The 21,152-nt window shown below is 28.6% G+C and overlaps 2 protein-coding genes across 3 annotated transcripts in view; both read left to right on the top strand.

Moving 5' to 3' along the window:
• The window catches only part of LOC100572348 (cytokine-inducible SH2-containing protein), a 24,416-nt gene extending 21,517 nt beyond the window's left edge, over window positions 1-2,899 (top strand). For both annotated transcript variants that reach the window (XM_003247069.4, XM_016807560.2), the window contains exon 2: window positions 1,019-2,899. In XM_003247069.4, the coding sequence (XP_003247117.1) occupies window positions 1,101-2,144 (1,044 nt within the window). In that variant the 5' untranslated portion in view covers window positions 1,019-1,100 and the 3' untranslated portion in view covers window positions 2,145-2,899. The remainder of the gene's footprint in view (window positions 1-1,018) is intronic.
• Window positions 2,900-15,808: 12,909 nt separating this feature from the next.
• Window positions 15,809-19,736, top strand: LOC100159381 (eukaryotic translation initiation factor 3 subunit D). Its single transcript, XM_003247070.4, has 11 exons — window positions 15,809-16,071; window positions 16,145-16,187; window positions 16,260-16,497; window positions 17,033-17,224; window positions 17,301-17,433; window positions 17,741-17,888; window positions 17,957-18,087; window positions 18,157-18,372; window positions 18,441-18,776; window positions 18,850-18,925; window positions 19,374-19,736. The coding sequence occupies exons 1-11, from the start codon at window positions 15,937-15,939 to the stop codon at window positions 19,418-19,420; spliced, it is 1,695 nt and encodes a 564-aa protein (XP_003247118.1). The 5' UTR covers window positions 15,809-15,936; the 3' UTR covers window positions 19,421-19,736.
• The last annotated feature ends 1,416 nt before the right edge of the window (window positions 19,737-21,152 follow it).

Below are 21,152 nucleotides of genomic sequence, written 5' to 3'. Positions count from 1 at the left end.
GGAATTCTAACGTTAATTCAATCAGAAATTTCTATAACTTATTACCTGTAAAAAAAAGTGCATTTAAAATATTTTGATTTTCCACGGAGGATACTGAGGGTGATACGGGACTTCTGGGACAAACTGTATAATAAACACGTAATAACATACTGTCATTAACTCATGCATAGGTTAACCTATGTAATATTATATGATAGGTAATTAATAACAACAACGGTACGTGCAATTGTGCGAATTTCGGTGACTTTGTTTATAAATAAATCGAAAAAACGCGTCTGCCTAACAATTTTAATTTATAACATACGCTCTATGCATTTCTTACACTGAAAATACATTGCGTACCTATGAACGTTTTAATATAGTCATCGTTACCTTTTATACAACTTATATGATGTACGCGGTACGCGGATACACAACATTTCATTATTTTATAATGCAATACATATTGGAAATCAAAATACAAATAGAAAAAAATAGAAATAGGAATTTTATTAATATCTTTAATAGATATTTTAATTGTTGTTGAATGTTTCTATGATTGCTGTACGCATAATAATTATCCAAACGTGTGTCGAGCGACTTTTGCGGTCTCGTGTTGAAATCAATACCGCCGCGAAGACCGCACACGTGACGGGACTTCCAAATTGTAAGGGTTTCGTTCTCTTTCGCCAACAATACGATATTTATCTCTTTGTCCACCTTTTTTTTAGACATTTACCCAACGTAATTTCCTCGGCACTCATGATTACTAATTTTTTTTTTTTTATAATAATTTTTATTACTTGCCTATAAATCGAGAGATAGACGTGATAGGATGATAGGAATGATCGAAAGATGATATTATCAATCATAATTATTGCTATTATTATTACACATAAGGAACATGACGTATATTGTAGTTGATTGAAGCCACGAAATATTTTATTATTAGTTACAATGAATATAATATTGTGTATGGGAACATAGCATATATACTTACCTATATTATTATTTATTGTTGTTATTAATATTGTTTCAGTGGCGGCGATAGTAAAACCACCATTTCCGTACACGCGTCGTTGACGCCAGACGCAGTTGGGTGTACGGGCCATGGGTAGAAGATGTTAAACACCCAATGCTGGAAAACGGGCCAACCGGACAACGGGAATAATGGAGGTGACACAACGGCAGCCGTTCTCCAGGATGCCGACAATTCAATGCGATTACAGGCGTGTTGGATCCGGTTGTGGGACAGGTGGGCGTGCGAACAGCGCAACGTGGTCCTGTACCAGATGCACATCAATCACGCGCTGTCTCGGGAACGGTCCAAGCTAACGCTGGCCGGTGGCCGAGTGGTGTCGTGCAGGCGCATCAAGCAGCAGCAGACGGGAGTGGAATCCCGGTGCTGTAGCACGACCGTGACGGCCGCCGAAGTTACGACGTTGCAGCAGCCTGTGACCAGGTCAACCGCGGTGCATTCTACGAGGGGGTGCATCGCTTCCTCCACTGCTGATGACGCAACGATCTGCAACATCATCACTGAAGCCACTGCCCCAACGGCCGCGTCGGCCACCGTATTGGACGCTGCGGGCGCTCGCGACCTGCGGGTGCTGTCTACAGCCGTTGCCCGGCTTCGAGCGTCCGGCTGGTACTATGAGGGCGCCGAGGCACAGGCCTGGGCCGCGGACGCGCTGGCCAGCATGCCGGCCGGCCGATTTTGTGTTCGAGATTCCAGACACTCGGAACATCTGTTTACGATGGACGTGCAGACAGGCCGCACCGGTGAGTCCCGACTCATGAGCGTCCGATTCACGTACGTGGATGGCGTGTTCGGGCTGGACTCGAAGCCACGGCGCACAGGTGCTCTCCGCGTCCCAAAATTCCGGTGTCCGATCGAGCTGATCGACTACTACGTACGGCTGTCCCGGATCGAGGCGGCCGGCCAGATGCTCGTGTACCCGGTGTGGATCGACCAGTGTGGCCAGTTCTTCTCGTGGATGAATCTCCGCCGGCCAATGGTCAACTCCACCGCCGCAGGGTTTCCTTCGCTGAAGCACATGGCCCGCCTGATGATCAACCGGCACAAGCGCCTCATCACCATCACTCCTACATCACTACCAAACGAACTGATTGAATATTTACTTCAATATCCGTATAGCCTGTGATTAAATTATTTTCTACATCGTCTGTCCACGATAAATTTTTACTATTATTACTATTATTTTTATTTTTTCTCGTATTTTTACTGTTAATCTTAATTTATGTTAGGTAAGTATGTAGGTAAGTTATTAGCGCATGCGCGTGTACAAATTATAATTACGTATTTATGTATAGAAATTAGAGGAGGATATTATATTACGTAGAGGTATATATAATAATATATAGATTATAGATATACTATATCCATACCTACTATTTTTATAAACAGAAACAATTATAATGTTATATATATATATTTTACTTTTCTTTTTCCTTATTAAATTTCCGCCATTGTGAGTTTTTGATAAAACGTTGTGCGTAATAAACATTAAACAATGTATTTAAGTAGATTTTGGATTTTATAATTGTATAAAACCACTTATAATACAACCGTACAATGTATATAGTACATTGAAATGTTTAGATAGATATGTAGGACGTAGGTACACCTCTAACTTTTTAGTCACCTACAGATAAAAATTACTAAATTACGCTAGATGAAAAATAACACAAGCTATCAAATGATATTTTTTTTTTATTTCGCACTCATTTTCTTAAATATATATGTAAGTATTTTTTAAATGCATATTTAAATTATATTATACTTTTTATTGTAAATTATTATATCATTTTGTTGTTTTTAATACCATATATTTAGTTAATTTTGATTTGTAATGACAATTTTGTTTCGAAAATACACAAGATGATAGATACAATCAAACGTTGATTAAAACTGAGTTTTTATGGTGTGAAAATTAATTTGATTATATTCGTATTTAATTCAATTAAAAAAATTTAAAATAACTATACTATGCATATTTATATTTATAAAGCATACCACAAGGTTATATTTAAATATTTAGTGAACATAAATAATAACATAAAAAAAATTATCTTCGGTATCAAAAGAATGCACATATACAAATAATATGTATGTATAATATATATATATATTTATTAATTCGTATATCGTATACCTATACATTTTAGATTCTGATTGGGGTGATGAATGCATTGATTTTACAATAATGTGGTGTTTTGTTTTTTTGTCTGTACCTATAATGCAAGATAAATAGTAGAAAAAACGTTTTAATCTTCAACATTGAGGGTGCTTTCTGATAGAATATTCTAGCTAGTTTTTTGGAAAGGTCAAAATTGAAAATTTCTAGTATTCAAAATAATCAGGGAAAAATAATTAAGGAAATATGAGTATTTTTATGCAAACCAGTTAGTTTTTAACAATATCGAATTTATTTTCATTTTATTTGGCGTAACTCAGTCTTTTGCAATTTTCACCAAATGTTAATTAGCATTTTCTATGTATGATGAAATTTTCTAAATATTTTGACGGTTTTTGATGCTTTAGTAGACATTTGATATTTTTAAATTTTTTTTAGTTTTTTCTTTAAATTTCATTAATATTTTAAAAAATGGTGAAAATTGAATACAAAGTTCCTAAAAAATTGTATACATCAATTAAAAATATTGAATATAGATAATCAGAATTTATGAGCAATTACAGCTACAATTTTGACTATGTTCGTCAAAATAGCGATAATATGTTAACTATTTTGTAGTTAGACATTTAGAAATTATGTTCTTTTTAATTTTATAGCCAATATTTAAACATTCAATACACGATTTATCATAAGTTTTTTTACCTTAGACAAAAAAAAAAGTTTACTGGTAAGTCACATTATTTTTTAATAATTTTTAAGCAAAATAATAGAAATACATATACCACTATATACTGTATAAACACTATAAACTTAATTTAAACTTTAAAAATGGTCATAATACATTGGATTAAAAAACTGTGACCTCATCTATATGTGCGAAATGTAGAAGTAATGTGGTAGGTGTATGCATAAATAATTAATATTTTAAATCTATCTATATACATATTTAATTTATAAGTATGATGTGGATCACTAGAAAAAGTATTCAGGTTAATGTAGGTACTTCAAAATTCCAATAGTTTTACATGTTTTTTAGGTATAATACAGGTATCCAATCTGTATGGAATATCGTGGAAAAATAACGTCGTCTAAGAAACTATTGAAAATTAAAGTTGTTCACGCAAATGATAAATAGGTAATAAATATTATGATAATAATTAACCGGTAAACACCGTAAAAAGTGCAAACGAATTCAGGTGACTACCTATGTGTGTTCTCTGTTTTTAATAAATGTACCTAACTACTAAGTTATTCGTATTCTATACAGGGTGTGCGGCCTTTTTAGTGTCATAGTAGCAACATTTTTTTAAATTAATTATAATCCCTTGTATTTATATATTACATTATTTATTTCCATTATAAGTATCTATTCGTACTGTAATGAAACGTAAATATATTTATGGAGCAGGTATAGAGATTTATTCTAATAATAAAACTAGGTAGGTTATGAAACAACGTGAACTGCTGAACGCAAATTGTATAAGATATGCGCTTGTAAGTGTAAAATAACAAATGAGAGTGATACTTATCTACAATTTTAAATAAATAAATCCTATGATACTTATTCTTGTTGAATATTTGAAAATGGTCATTGGTCACTACGGAATAGATATAGTTGCGCTCCAGGTGTCTGGTTCTAGTAGGTATAAAGTTGTAAATACTTTAAAAACATATAACTTATAAAGTTATCTTTTATCTTATCTTTTTTTTTTTGTTTATGTGCTGGTAATATATAATTTAAACTATAAACTTTTATAAAATAAAAATATGCCACTATACCGTTATTGAAAAGGCAGGTCCGTGAGACAATCGCGTAGCCAGGGGTAAACACCTCCTTTCCTAAGCTGAATAATCCAAAAATATATTATTTGCTAATTTTCATTATTATTTAATTTTATACAGTAGGCAATACATTTTGTTTAAACAATTATTTAAAAGTTAAATGCATTTTAGAATTTACTAACAAGACCGTATGATAATATATGTGTGAACAGCCCCCTACCCAAGTTATACTTACATATAGCGTGATAGGTATAGCGTGATATATGAGAATGAGTTGTAGAAAAAAAAGTTATTGGCGAGGACGAATTTATTGGCGGGTCATCCTGTATACAGTGTGTAACAGAAACAACTGACCAAAAAAAAAAAAAAATTTATGCTACTTAAACTTATGACAAAAATTGATAAAATTATAGGATTAGTAAATAGTTTTAGAAATATTCTCATGTTAGCAAATTTCCAAAAATAATATTTTTAAAAAAGTTATAGTGTTCCAAATTAATTTAATCAAAAAAATACTGAAATTTAAAAAAATTCTAAAAAATAAACTACTTGATTTAGATAAATGTCTTTACCATCCAAATAGTTCTTATAATCAGATTCGCAAATTGGCTATTTTGAATTTATTCAAAAAAAAAATTAAATCAAATTTAAAATTTTTCATTTTTGGTATTAAAAAATAAAAATAATTTTTTTTTTATTACACATGTAGCGCAAGTGGCTATAAATTATGTATAAAAAAAAAAAATTTTAAATATTGATTAAAACAAAAGTTATTCCAAAAGTCAGTTCTATCTGTTACACCCTGTATAGTATAATTTAGTGGTGTATACATGACCTACAACGGGAATTTTGTTTCAAACACCATTGTCAAAAGGATCGATAACTGTGAGATTGTGTATAAGAGCCAAGGGCGCTGTCGTTTTGGCAGTTATTCCCGCAATTTAACTATAATAAATCGCAATTGACTGCGATTTATTATAGTTAAAAACGGGGACGGGTTCAGGTTTGTATACAATATTAAACCAGATAGAATTTATCTGTGGTCTTAAAAAACTGTTTTTAAACGCATGTACATACTTCGACGACAATCAAACTATGTCGATTTTTTTTATCCGTTTTTCCCCGAATTAGTTACGCGTAGTATTTGTTATGCAAATTGTACGAGGTGTATGATTTTTCAAAAGCAAATTTCTGACTGTTGTAATAATAGAAAACAAAATTAATGTTAATTTCATGCAAAGCTTTATTTAGTGTATAATATGCCATACACAAACAGCTCACGTAATATTATATAAATGGCAAAAAGAAAATTCCTTTCCACGAAAACAGCTTTATCTACGATATAATAGGTATTAATTTACATGAGCGAACGAGCTCGTGAAAATTAACGAGTCTAATAAATGATTATGATTACATTATTATAAATTATGACGATATTATGACTATAATAATAATACGATGATTATTATACGGTGCGAGGAGGCTTTATATTATACAGTACATAATACATAAATTTAATGCTCGTTGTCAAACACCCGATATGTGTTTGGGTTTGTGTGTGTGTAATTAATGTTATTCTCTTATCTAAACACATATTTGGCACCAGTGATGATAATTATATTATAATAATGCGTATCGTTTCCGTGAATTCGGCTTCTTCTTAGATATCCGTTCACACATCATCATCACCACCGCCACTATATATATATTACCACGGACACTGGCAGAGTTCAATTAAAATATTACAAGAATAATGTGTAATTAAAACGAATGAATAGAAAAAGCGGCTCTACCCACGTTTCGATACGATATAATATCAATATATCACAAATAAATTATTATCGATATCTATTTATATTGTTGTAAATTGCAATTAAACCGATATTATGGTGGTTATTAAAAATTCTCCAAATAATGGTTATAATATTATTAATGTGATAACTGGCATACACAATAATATCATTATTTAATATTTTTTATTGTGTTTAAAATTTTATATAATTAAGTTAACAACGAGTTCGTCACGGTGTCCACTAAATATTTTTACACTTCTACCGTTCTTGTAGTCGCAGTGTCCCACTCCGTCCAACCGAGCTGCGTACCAACAGCACACGATTTAAAAAAAAAAAATAGCTCTGAATTTTCACGTTTAATTTAAAAATTATACATGTATTGTAAGAATACAATTGAAAATATTTTTTTTAATATTAAAACTACAATACAATATGTCATTTTCCCCGAATCCTTTACGCTGTATAGCTTTTTATATTATAATTTTTGTGAATAATTTATACGTAATTCCGCGTAATATTGGTTGCGGGTCATCTACGTACCACTTCACGTAGAACCAAATTATTATGGTTTATAACTTATAAATAATATACACACAATATCATGTCAGTGTGTGTGTGTGTGTGAGGAGTGTAGAGACGTTATAAATAAGCGCCGCACCTATTCGATGCACCTATCATGTATCATGTATGATATATTGATATAGGACCAGTAGTTGAAATGATTTGTAATTTTTTATTCGAATAACATGTTTATAGTTTATGCGTATTATTTGTACGTATAATTATTCACTGTAGTACTGTAGGTATACTAGCTGTACTGCTGCTCACTTCCCTATTGCATGTATCATGTGCTGCGGTACCAACTATTTAAAGTTCAAATTTTGACAAAATACGTGAAAATGACGAAAATGTGCACATTTATTGAGTTAGACATTCCTAAAAATTTTTCTTTTTAAATTTATGATTTGAAAATTATATACAAGATTCCTCAAAGTTAGCTACCTTTATCAAAAAAAAATGTCTGAAGTAAAATTAAATGTTTATGAGCGTTTGAAGTTTATTTGATATTCGCTCGATTTCTCATTAAATAAAAAAATCTTTGGTCAAAACTGGTGAAAACGTAATTTTCTATACTTGATAAGATTTTCAAAATATTTTGACTTGTTTCGAGTTATTTACAAACATTTTCTATTAATTGAGTTTTTTTTCTATAAATGTCAAAAAAAATTTAATTTGTTGATCAAAAATTGTGAAAATTTAATTCATAGGCTATCGCTACAATAAAAGTTGAAAATTATAAAAAATACGTAAGCACAATTTTGTTATAAGTACCTATTAAAATTAAAGTTTAAAACAAGTTTTCATGCAAGTAGGTTATTCTGTAACCAAAAAATCAAAAAAATATAGTTTTTCTTATAGATATATTATTATGTTCAAATTTGAACGAAATTATATATTTTAACAATAAAAAGAAGGATTTTAGTTTTGTGTTATATTTCAAAAAATATTATTCGGGAGTGCTTAAAACTTCTAAAATATATTATCATATAAAAATATGATACTAAAGAAATAATAATAATTCAATTGAACCGGCTACCGTATTAATAATAAAAATATAAATATAATATAAAAATATATCTTAAATTGACAAACTGTCTTCGCTCAGAATCTTTTTTTGTATACAATGATATTATATCGTTGAATTCAAATTTAACACCATCCATTACAGTCATTCTCTTGAAACCAACTGTACAAGCAGAGTGACACCCACTTAATATTACGCTCAAATTGTCTTTTAATTTCCACTAACAACTGCAACTTACGAGGAACCTTGTATTCAATTTTAAATTGTTCTGCCTTAGCGAAATTTTTTCTATTGTCATTAACTAAAAAATACTAATAAAAATTAAAAATTTCTTATGCTTATAAATATATCAAAATAATTCAATATATTTTATAAATGTATATAGAAAATTCATCGAAAATTTCATATGTAATTTGTTTAGAGTTACGTCAAAAGCCAAAATTGAGTTTGTCGAAAATTAATTTTGCGTAAAAATTCACCTTTTTCATTAATTTTTTTTTGGTTTTCCTCATGCTTTTGTTAACTTCTAAGATAAAAATCTCGACCTTCCGAATGCATCAACTTTATTCACTTTGCCACCAGAAAAGATACTCAAGTTTAAAAACGAAGCATTTTTTCTACTGCTTATATCGTGTAAGCAGACACACAAAAAGAATACATTCATCTCTCCGCTCAAAATCTAAAATAACAGAAATACTTGAATCCGTACAAGAGTACTAAAAATCGATTTTCTTTTTTTTTTGTAAATCGTTAAAAACAAATCGAAATATTAACGCATTTTTATAGGAATATTATCTAAAATAATGTTCGTTACATGGAAACAATTCAAACGCGTTACTTTCGTTATGTTACTATCAAACACTTATGATTTTCTAGTTCACTGACACATAATGTTTAACTTTTTTACTGTTTAACTACTTTCGTTTAACATAATATAAATATATTATATATGTACACCTACCTATTTATAATATACAATGATTTTAAATAAAAAATAATCAAGTAAATATAATATTCCTTAATTTATAAATAGTTTTCATAGTTGACGTAGACCTGTAATTGGCCAATCCATTACAACACCTTGCGTGCATAAGCAGGAATAGCATACAATGAATTTTTAATAAAATGTATACATTTTATTTTTAAAAATATTTGAAGTTGCACAATCACTATATTATGGCATTATGTGATCTGCAAACTCGTCAAATAAGTCAAGGATTTACACAAAACAATGTTGGGACTTTGTGAGTACTTTAATCACAACTCACAAGTATTATATAATCAATAGAATATATTCTTGTACAGTTGTTCACCTAAGCTGCAGCCTGAAAGAGTAAATATAATCTATATCCTATAGAGTATAGGGTTTTACAATGGATGATGTAGTCATCATGTAAAGACACTAAAAACCTCTTAATTTCAAAGCTATACTCTATTGTTTCTTATGTTATGCATAATTTATAATTAATAAAATTCAAATATTGTAGTCATTTAAAATGGTCAGTATTATTTTTAATATAGGTACCTATGAGTACCGGAGCCTCGAAGCACATAAACATAAGTTCATAACCACCGTGTAAGAACTAAGAAATATAGTCGACCAATCAAAAACCTGCTAATTTACTTAATATAATATTATAATATCAAAAATCAATATGATAAATAATCTATATTAATAGGGTCCCGGTGCCAGTTTTTCAAATTTTCCACAATTCTATAAAATTTCAAAATTAAATTTTATATTTTAGTTCCTACCTCAATTATAAGACTTTTCCACTAATCTACTACCCGATAACTATTTAGGGGTGGTTGATAGGGTGTATTATATCGAAAAAAATTACTTTACGGGAATAACTCTCAAGCTTTATAGAATTGTCGGATTTTGATGAGTATTTTTTTATCTGAAAGAAGAAGACTTCCTGCAGTCCGCATCGATCTCTGATTTTGTATTTTATTTTAAATAATAGTATAAAATAATTTATAAAAAAAGCTAAAAATTGTCTTTTTTTTAAAGACTTATAATTAAGTTTGAGATGAAAATATCGAAAAAAGGAGTTCGATGCGGGCTGTAGAATATTCCTCTATTATAATATACTCCTCTATTAATAAAAAAAAAAAATTATCAAATTTGGTTAACTCTACAGGGCAGGATCATTATTCCTGTAAACCGTGTTTTTGAGGTCAAAATCACATTGGCACCGGGTGCCTTAAGAGGCATTTTAGTTATTATTGTTATGTACAATTTAAATTATATGAGACATAAGCAGTGGTGTATTTGATTAAGTTTTATTAGGGGGGGGGGGGGAGGAGACACTAAAATTATTATTTATTATACACGAGCATAATATATTCTATCCTATTGAATTTACCACGAAGTTTACCACTTTTGTGTCTGATGAGTGATGACCCTTTTCTAGAAGAAATAATGCTAAATATTCAATTGCACAATTTCAAAGGAGATTTCTGGTTAGATAACTTACTATAAATTAAAATAATATTTATATGGTATAATCTTCAAGGGCCCAGGAGCCAATACATGGTTGAGGGCCCCAACCAATGAAAAAATGGCCATGTGCCCCCCACTTACCATGCCCGTGTTGGTGAACATGGTAGGCGGGTGACGACTGACGGGCCCCAACGCCTGTTAGTTTAAACAAGAAAAAAAATATTCTTGTAGGCACTATAAGAGTACAAATTACCACTCAATGTAATTTTAAGCTAAAGCCTGAGAAGACTATGTGCCATTTACATACGTGGGCCCCAGAGACGTGGCCCCCTGCCCTCCTTATCAAGGCTTGGTGATAATGTAAATCGTTATGCGAGTATACGATTGTTTATGTGGTAAGCAGTGGCGTGGTGAATGGTAATTTCAGAGGCAATTTCCTCTGAGATTTTTCATAAATAGAGGGGTGGATGGTAGCCGGTGGGTCCCCAAGTAAATGTAATATGATATACTCAATAGGTAGTTAATAATGATCTGAAATATAATTAGTTATATTATATTAATACATTATTATGCATTAATACTTGGGATATTTGTAACTTACCTCTGGACAGTTTTTAGTTCGCCACGCCACTGGTGATAAGATAACTGCTCAGACTACTGCGAAGTAAACGCCCATTCCTAAGGGTCAGGACGTACAAACAAATTTATTAGAAACTCCAGTCAGCTATAACATAATATGTTTTCACATTATAATATGAAAACATGTACAATATAAATATCAAGTTAACAAAATGCTATTCGATAGAACATATTAATGCATTTTAGTAAGTATTTAGAGAAATTTCACAAGATGGAAATGGATTTCTCTAAAATATTTCAATATTCATAAATGTAGGTACCTACCTATCATTTCAATTAGATATATTATAGTCTCTACTTAGCCCAGAAACAGTCTTTGATCATGATGGTAGGTATTTATGAATATAACTTAATTATAAATTATAATTAAATAACAAGGTATATAGGTCCATTGTCCCAGCCTCACCATATTAGAATTTTGAAAATGTTTGGGTCTCGCATAAGGCTAGCTAAAACTTCAATTTTACCGGAACCCCTGTTTTCATATAATAGCCAGTAGATATATAATGTTTATGGAAGTTCCCTGCTTATTCATGCACGATGCACATGTAAACGTTTCAATTTCGTTTAACACAATAATAAAGAAAAAATGGTTTTTATGATTTCTTTTAATTGTACACACCTTTTTGTAATAATTATTAATATACATTTTCTTAACAAATCATCATTATTCAATGCAATATAGTTTTATGTAACACTAAACAAATTTAATTGTTGCGTATAATATCACTATAACAACTATTACAACATAAATATGGGCCGCCACACGAGTTTTTCTCAGTGAGGACCAGTGGATCTTACGATATTATTTAAATTTAAAAAAATATAAAAATAAATTATAATAACCGAGGACAGCCTATTGACTCGGGAACCCCGAACTAAATATGTTGTATTTTGCAGTTGAAATTAATCCTAAATATTCTCAATTACAAATTATCTTTTCTGCCCTTATACATTGAAATATCTACAGTAATATCAATTATATAAAACAATCAAATATTTATTTAATCAATAAAATATAAAAAAAAAAATATATTATATTACCTTTATGACTTAAGTAATAATACGTATTATAATTATACGAGTACTTCTGATTTTTAGGAAAATGAATTCGTTAAAAAAAAATGTTTATTATTTTTAACTACCTACTTCAAACACTGTATTTTAATGACTACGGAAAATCGCATTGTTTTTTGTATTTTTTCAAATTTCTTAAGAATCGCAGACTTTTAAAACTTATAAAATTGAAGTTCCATCAGCTGTGCCTAAGTTTTTAAATTAATAAATAATAAAGATTAAAGGGGCTAGTATAGACACATTCGAAGACATTTTCCAGTCCTAATAATTGTTTTATAAGAAAATAAACATCATTAACCATTGTTATCCCACATTATAATAACTTTCTTTGCTTTGCTGAGAATTGATAATATAGGTAGATAAGTACTATAAAATATAATATTGGTAAATTAATTTCTTGTTGTTTCTTAATAAAGTAATAATCAGAACTTCTATAGTTCTATCTTATGTACTTTTATATTATCAAAATAGTAAAAATATAATACGTGATGTCAACCTTATATTATGATATGAACATTATTTTTAATAAATTACTTTTCCGAAATGATAGATAGAATTCAAAATATCATCTAACCATTAAGATGCTGAACCGGATATCAAACGGACAATATTCTTTTTATGGATTAACTGCTATCAAGTATCGTAAAAAATTAATTACAAGTTCAAGCCTTAAGATGTTAGGTACTTGAAAACTTTAAAGCAATTCCAAATTAATTTGTAATCTAGGTACAATAATAATTGTTATTTATTATATATATACATCTAATATAATTACTAATTTCAAATTTATATAAACATTTAAGTCGTGGACCGTGGTCATATTAGGACAATATATGACACACATGTTTCAACTAAAGTAATATTTTAACCATGATGTTAATAAATTAAATAAATAAATAAGTATAATTAACATCGTGGTGGTTTTAATTTACTGTTTCTCGGTGTGAATCTAATTAAACTAAAAATAATATATTTCATTTGTAACAGATTATAAATATTATGTTTAAATAAATTTATTTTTTCGTTGTTAACTGGTTCATTCGCCATTCCAGTGTTCGAATAATTTTAAATAAATTATCAAAGTTAAATTAATGTTTAATATCAAATGTTGGTTTTTACAAACATTTTCGATTTTTGTCTACAAAATGGCACAAATTGGCGCTATTGTATATAGTATATAATATATTTCTTCTTAGTTTTCAATATTATTTTATTTCCATGAAAAACCATCTATACATTTTGCAAATTACGCCTTTTATGGTATACTACTAATCTAGTTACCTTCCAATCTAAAGAGTCTTCATAATACTTTTAAAGAAAAAAAATCCTTTTTTACAGCTTTGTATTATATTCAAACATATATTATATTCAAACATAATTTTACTTTAAATTTACTATTACGAATTCAATAACTGATTAACTATCCATTTGTTACGCGTTTATTAATAAATATAATCATAATCAAATTCACTATAATATCCTGCAGCGAAGTGATAACTTTACGGATGATAGATGACTGAACGGCAAGTGCCTAGTCCAAGTATAATGTCTGACTGAGCTTTAAGCTTCCTAGACTCAAGAAGTTGATTAAAATTAATCAGATGGAGTGAGTTTGAAAAAAACACAGATTATCTGTATTAAATAAAACTGATTATTAGTTTTTCAATAACAATAGAAATAATTCTATATAATATTATGAACTATATTATAGTGCAATGGTTGTACATAAAATAATTATTAAATATTTTGAGAATCAAGTAAATTTGATTATATTATACAAATCGTATCAATTGCATCAATCGTATCATCGTATCATTTCATTAGAATCACATTTAAACAATAATCTTATATACTGATGATGTTGAAATATCCATAGAATAATGTTATTCGATTTAATAATATTTCGACTTAAACAATATTATTCTAACGAAAAGTCGGTAATTATTAATATACTTCATATTTTCTTTTTCGTCATAATTTTGATAATGTGAAGAATTATTATATTCGATAGAATTGATTTATTTCATTATTAATTATAATATTAACTAAATTGTTACTGTCCATCAATATTTAAAAAATTGTTTATTCAAAAAAATATTCTGATAGCCAATATTATCAAATTATAATCATAAATTAAACAACTACTGAAAATCAAAAACAAAAATAAATACAAAACGATGGATACCACTCTGCTGTACAGTTTGAATTCAATGATATGATATAAACGTTTGATATATATATATATCAATTAACAATTCATCATTGAATACGAAAAACGATTCTGAGCAAAGACAGTCTTGTTAGTCAGTTTATATTATCATAATATTACAATAGTTACATACAAGTTCGATTTTTGATAAAATTTATAAAATTTAAAATTGTATTATGATTTTGTAGATAAAAATGTATAAAATTTTAACTTTTATAGCTAAGGATAAAAAATTTAAAACAAGGTTCCGCGTAAGTAGGTTATTCTGTAACCAAAAAATTTAAAAAATATTAAAACACGGTTTTTTTTATAGTTATTTTATGTTCAAATTTGAACAAAATTACAAATTAAATAACCAAGAATAACGATTTTTGTTATTTGGTTGTAATTGTATAATATGAATTAAACATACCTGCTATCATATTATAATATAACGGCTATCATATTATATTATAAGTAATAACAACACAAATATATTATAAAATATTCTCACTGATGAACCGTCTCCGCTCAGAATCGTTTTTCGTATACAATGATATTATATCATTGAATTCAAATATAATACCATCCATTATACAGTGACCCACTTATAACCTACTGTGCAGTATAGCTACATCCACTTACCCGCTTTTTATATTTTAAAATGTGTAGTATTTAATATTTATAATATCATACTCCAAGATTATTTAAATTAAATCTTGATGAATTTATCCAATCTTCAGTTTAGTATTTAAATTGTATTAGGTTAATACATTTCTAATTAACATGATATATTAATAATGCATCTTACAGTAGATTCTGAATATTAAAAATGTCTTTTGATTATTTTTATTTAGTATAAAAATATAAAATATAACTAAGTAATAACTCGTAAAACGAAATATAAAGTGGAATATTTAGGTCTACCGTTGGCCGTTGTAGGTTATGATGTAGATAAATGTTATCTTTCGTAATTATGTTTAATAATATTATTATTATGTATCAGGATTACAATTTCAAAATAGCCCGGCATTATTTATCAAAATATATCGTTATCAATTGGTTACCCATTTCCTAATCTGTTGTTTGTCAAATCAGAACGCATTTCGAACAAACCTCCTTGGATATAGCGTGATGATGAATTGTAGGTTAACGCCTATTATCATCAACCATTCGCGACTCTTTCGGTGTTTATCCCGTCGGTTTTCTGCTTTCGTGGTTGAAAATATTTACGAGTTGTAATATTAGTTGTGTGCGTTCATATTATTGTTTTCACTACAGCTTTTGCGATGCCGGAAGAAGTGCCTCATTTCGTGCCCCCAGAAATACAGAATAATCCGTTCGGATGGGGACCGTGCGAAATGCCCGACCAGTTTAAGGACATGCCATATCAACCGTTCTCAAAAGGAGATCGTATTGGAAAAGTAATAATCATGTTTGATGGTCTAAATTGCTGTATGAATTTGTGTGACTAATACCAATAATTATTTTCTCTAGATTTCCGACTGGACTGGCTTGTCGCAGGACAAGAAATATTTGAGTGAGTATTCTTTTCTATAGTGGGTACTTGTATTACTTCATTCTAAAAACCATTTATTTTGTCATTTTCCAGACAAATATCAATCTCAATTCGGTGGTGGTACTCAGTATACATATTATCATGAAGAAGATGAAAATACATTCCACTTGGTAGACACGGCTCGCGTACAAAAACCGCCTTACCAGCGGGGTCGTCATTTCCGTCAAGGAGGTCGTATGATGCGCGGACAAGGTGGCCGTGGTGGTATTTCACGTTTACCTGGTGGTTCTAATCAATTCCAATCACTTGGAAAATTGAACAAACTTCAAAGGTATTATATTACAACAACAATAGGTATACCTAAATATATTAAATACAAAATATATATTTACTTGAAAAAAAGATACAATAATACAACTATAGCTTATTATTAATATTTAGTTTCTATTTGTCTAACTTATAATAATATAAATGTAAAATATACTTAATTTTAAACTCTAAAGCCACAGTTTATTCATATTTTAAAATGAGGATGCCCCCTATTTTTTGACAGCTAGGTACCTATATTAACTTTAAGTAAACATAAAATCTAAAATACTATAAATAAATTACCCGTTTAATTTTCTGTTTACAAACATGTTTATGTATACTTACTTTATTACTTTGAATATCAATGATATGATACTAAACATTTCATTAAGATTAGTTCAATATTAGAAAATATAACTTCAATTTTGCTAATGGTATCTAGATATTATACAGTTTTATTGTAACATAATGAGTTTCTGTTGTTAATAATTTAAAATCTTCTCGTACTATTACTAAATATACCTATTACGTTATTAATAAAATATAATGTTTTTCAGAGATCGTAAAAATCCAAATGCTCGTAGAGGTTGGAATAATAAGCAAGGTGGGCGATCCAATAAAAATAATATGCAAATGAAGAGTCGAGATGCTTCAGTTACTGTGAGAGCAGATTGGAATACTATTGAAGAGATGGACTTTGTTAGATTTTCGAAATTATCTTTGCCTACCGTTAAAGAACCTGAAGATCTGTAAGTCTTATATTTATTTAAAAACCAAAGTTGATTATTTTCAACATTTTTTTTATTAATTTTATAATTATTTTAGTGTATGTTGCGGTTCTTTGGAATATTATGATAAGTCATATGACCGAATAAATGTAAAGAACGAAAAGCCATTGCAACGTGTTGATAGACTTTTCCATACTGTTACTACTACTGATGATCCAATTATAAGAAAAGTAAGTTTACGCGTCACTGTATTTCAATATAAGCCATTCAGCGTAACAACTTTCACCTTTGTGTATCATAATATTCTTCTTATATCAGCTTCTGATGGGTCATTCAGGCCCATTGCTGTATTATACACTTCTTTTCATTCATCTAACTACTAATAAGACTGTAATTTCTTATTTCTAAAATTTTCAAATCTTTGTTAGTTTTATTTATCCAATTAACGTTGCTTAGTTTTTCCTTTGTTTTAGCAATATTTCTTATTCTATTACCATATTTTTCTTATTGTATTAAAATTAAAATATTATTTTTTAGTTGGTGAAAACTGTGGGTAATGTTTATGCTACAGATGCTATATTAGCATGCTTAATGTGTTGTACTCGATCTAACTACAGCTGGGACATAGTTATTGAAAAAGTTGGTGATAAACTGTTCTTTGATAAGAGAGATAATACTGAATTTGGTAAGACTTTTTTTTTAAGAATACATAAAATTGATTTTGTTACTAATTATTATTTACTTGGTTTTTAGATTTACTTACTGTCAATGAAACAGCAGTAGAACCTCCATCGGAAGAAGCAAATAGCTTGAATTCTCCAAGGAACTTGGCATTAGAAGCTACATTTATCAACCATAATTTTTCGCAGCAAGTATTAAAGACTGTAAGTTTAATAATATTTTACTTGAACAATTAAAGAAAAATATTTGTATTCAATGACATAATATTTAAGGGAGAAGCAAGATACAAGTTTGAAGAAGCCAATCCATTTGTGTCAGATGATGAAACTGATGGGGAAGTAGCATCTGTTGCTTATCGATACCGGAAGTGGGATCTGGATAATGGAATTGTATTGGTTGCTAGATGTGAGCATGACTCAGTATTACAAGTACCAAATGGAGATTTACAGTTTTTGACCATTAAAGCACTTAATGAATGGGACTCAAAAGTATGATAATGTTAAATTTATTTTTCAACAAATTACAATATAATATGATTTTATGTTTGATAAAATAGTTGTCTGGTGGAGTAGATTGGCGTCACAAGTTGGATGTACAACGTGGAGGAGTTTTAGCTACTGAATTACGAAACAATGCTTGTAAATTAGCTAAATGGACGGTACAAGCTTTACTTGCTGGCTCTGATTACATAAAGTTTGGATATGTTAGCCGCGTACAAGTTCGTGATTCGTCCAAGCATGTTATATTAGGCACACAACAATACAAACCTACTGAATTTGCCACTCAAATAAATCTGAACATGGATAATGCATGGGGAATACTACGATGTATCATAGATTTGTGCATGAAGCAAAAGGATGGAAAATATCTCATAATGAAAGACCCAAACAAGGTTTGTACTCTTTAGCTTAAAAATAATTCCCTAGTATTAGTAAATATTTTTATAATTATTGTTTCATTGACAGCCGCTCATTCGTTTGTATGACATTCCTGATAACACTTTTGATTCAGATAATGATGAAAATGAAGATGAAGAAATTGGTAAGAATTTTTCATTATAATGTAATTTAATCCTGTGTTGTGTGTTTCTATTAGATACTTTTAATCTAAAACAATATGTATAATATATTTTAACTTGTAAATATAATAAGTTTTTAATTTTAAAATAATAAATGTATTATTGACTAGTCAGAAAGTTGTCATCATGTGTTGGCTATTAAATTATCTTAACTTAAAATTTTAGAGATGGGTCACATTTATTATTTAGGTCTAACTTAACTTTTTTTGACATTTTGTTATTTAATTTAATAACTATAAATATCAAAACTAAATTTTAATTATTGTTACAAGTATTTTTTTAGTGCTTTTACTTTATCCTATATTTCCTAAATTAATTTCTGATTTTTAATGGTTATATTAAAAATACTAATTATGTTTATTATTCAATATATATTTGTATTTTATTAAAACATATTTTTTTTTATTTTAGGTGAAAAATCTACGATACCGGCTGAGCTTCTTCCACCAAATCCTTAAAAGAAATTTCAAATTTATTCTTATTTTTTTAAATTTCAGTTAAACTATAAGTTGCAGTTTTATATTCTTTTTAGTTAAATTATATATAAATTTATAAACATAATAAATACATATTATGTTTATTTATCAGTAAATTATGATTTATAATATTACATTCAACAATAGTAAAACATTTTCTCAAATATCTATTTTTTTTTTTTATCGATTAAAATATTAAATTAGAAATAACTTATAAAAAAATATATTATTAATTCAATGTATCATTTATTGGACAAAATTTGGCTTAAAAAAATAAAAGAAATAACTCAGTAAAAAATATCTTAACATCATTGTAGATACACAATTTAACAATTTCCCAGTAAGTAGTTGTTTCTAGTGTCAATCTGAACTATTATATTATTTATTGATGATCATTTTTTGTTTGTCATAGTTAAGTACATTATTAAGAAAAAGCCATACTTGTTGTATCTGTCTAACGTACAAAACACCAAATGTACATTCAGTAGAACATAGCTTTATTATTAAATTACGTGAGGGAATTGAGTATTGACCTATTATCAAACCTTGTGTGTTTGAATATTGGTTTAATATTATGATATTTTTTAAATTCTAATATTGTATATACTTATAATTCATAAGTATGTATGACAGGTAATGCCTTAGGAAGACAATGTGCACTGATATACTATAATATTTTTTAGATTCTGAGCAAAACGAAGAATATATTGATTTTGCAATGATGTATTTTTTACTTTATATCCAATTCATTAAAATGTAATAGAATAATATAATCAAAAATAAATATACATTAAGCAAAAGAATAAAAAGCGTAATGATGTGGTATGCCCCTGTAGCCACCCCCCACCCCCCTCTAAAAAAAAAAATTCCGTTGAAGCGGATGTTGAACTGATAGCGGTCCTTAACAGAGCAGCACTTAGTACCTACTACGATTGAGATAATCTTATTACATTTTAAAATTAAATAATATAATATCTATAACATACCTAAAACCTAAAGAATTTTTTTTATATTGATATTTAGCGTCTAAGTTATCTTCTATTCGTGTCTGTTCGTAAATGTGTTCTTCATATTTTGTGACAATTGAAAAGGTTTAATAAATTATACATTAACTAATATAATATTACCTTTAAAAATTGCGTTTGATATATTTTAATATTTGAGTATTAAATTTTCTCATCAACCCCACTATAAATAAATAGCTACCCATTTAGTGGTGTCATTAGTTTACAGGTAAATAAAACTAAAATAATTGTTCAACTAATAACTTTAAATGTACTTGACTAAGTTACTAAATAAACTGTTACATATTTCAACTGTTGACAGCATCTTTCTAAGGTACAGTTGTAGGTAACTTATAACTATAGGCGTAAATTAAGGGAGGAATTGAAATACGGAAAACCGTTACCTCATTAAAAATTAAACAAGGCAATGCCCCTCTTGGTATTTTGTAGATAATAAACTAATAAAATATCGAAAATGTGTAGGAGTTGTCATTCACAAAAGTATAATATTTTAAGCTATTAAGTATAGAGAAATGTTACACTTTATATTTATATTAACTTATTTTTCCATTCATAAATATTAGGTATGGCAACGTTGTAACTTGTAATTAGTTTCATAATCAATAAATTGTATTCGTTTTTGGGATCGGTAGACGGTTCTTTATAAAATGTTTAGTAACTTAATCATTTATTCGACAATTATTGATCAT

This window comes from Acyrthosiphon pisum, chromosome A3 (assembly GCF_005508785.2).
Source record: "Acyrthosiphon pisum isolate AL4f chromosome A3, pea_aphid_22Mar2018_4r6ur, whole genome shotgun sequence".
NCBI classification, from domain to species: domain Eukaryota; kingdom Metazoa; phylum Arthropoda; class Insecta; order Hemiptera; family Aphididae; genus Acyrthosiphon; species Acyrthosiphon pisum.
Note: the sequence above shows the minus strand (reverse complement) of the source record. Positions and strands in the feature narration are given on the sequence as shown.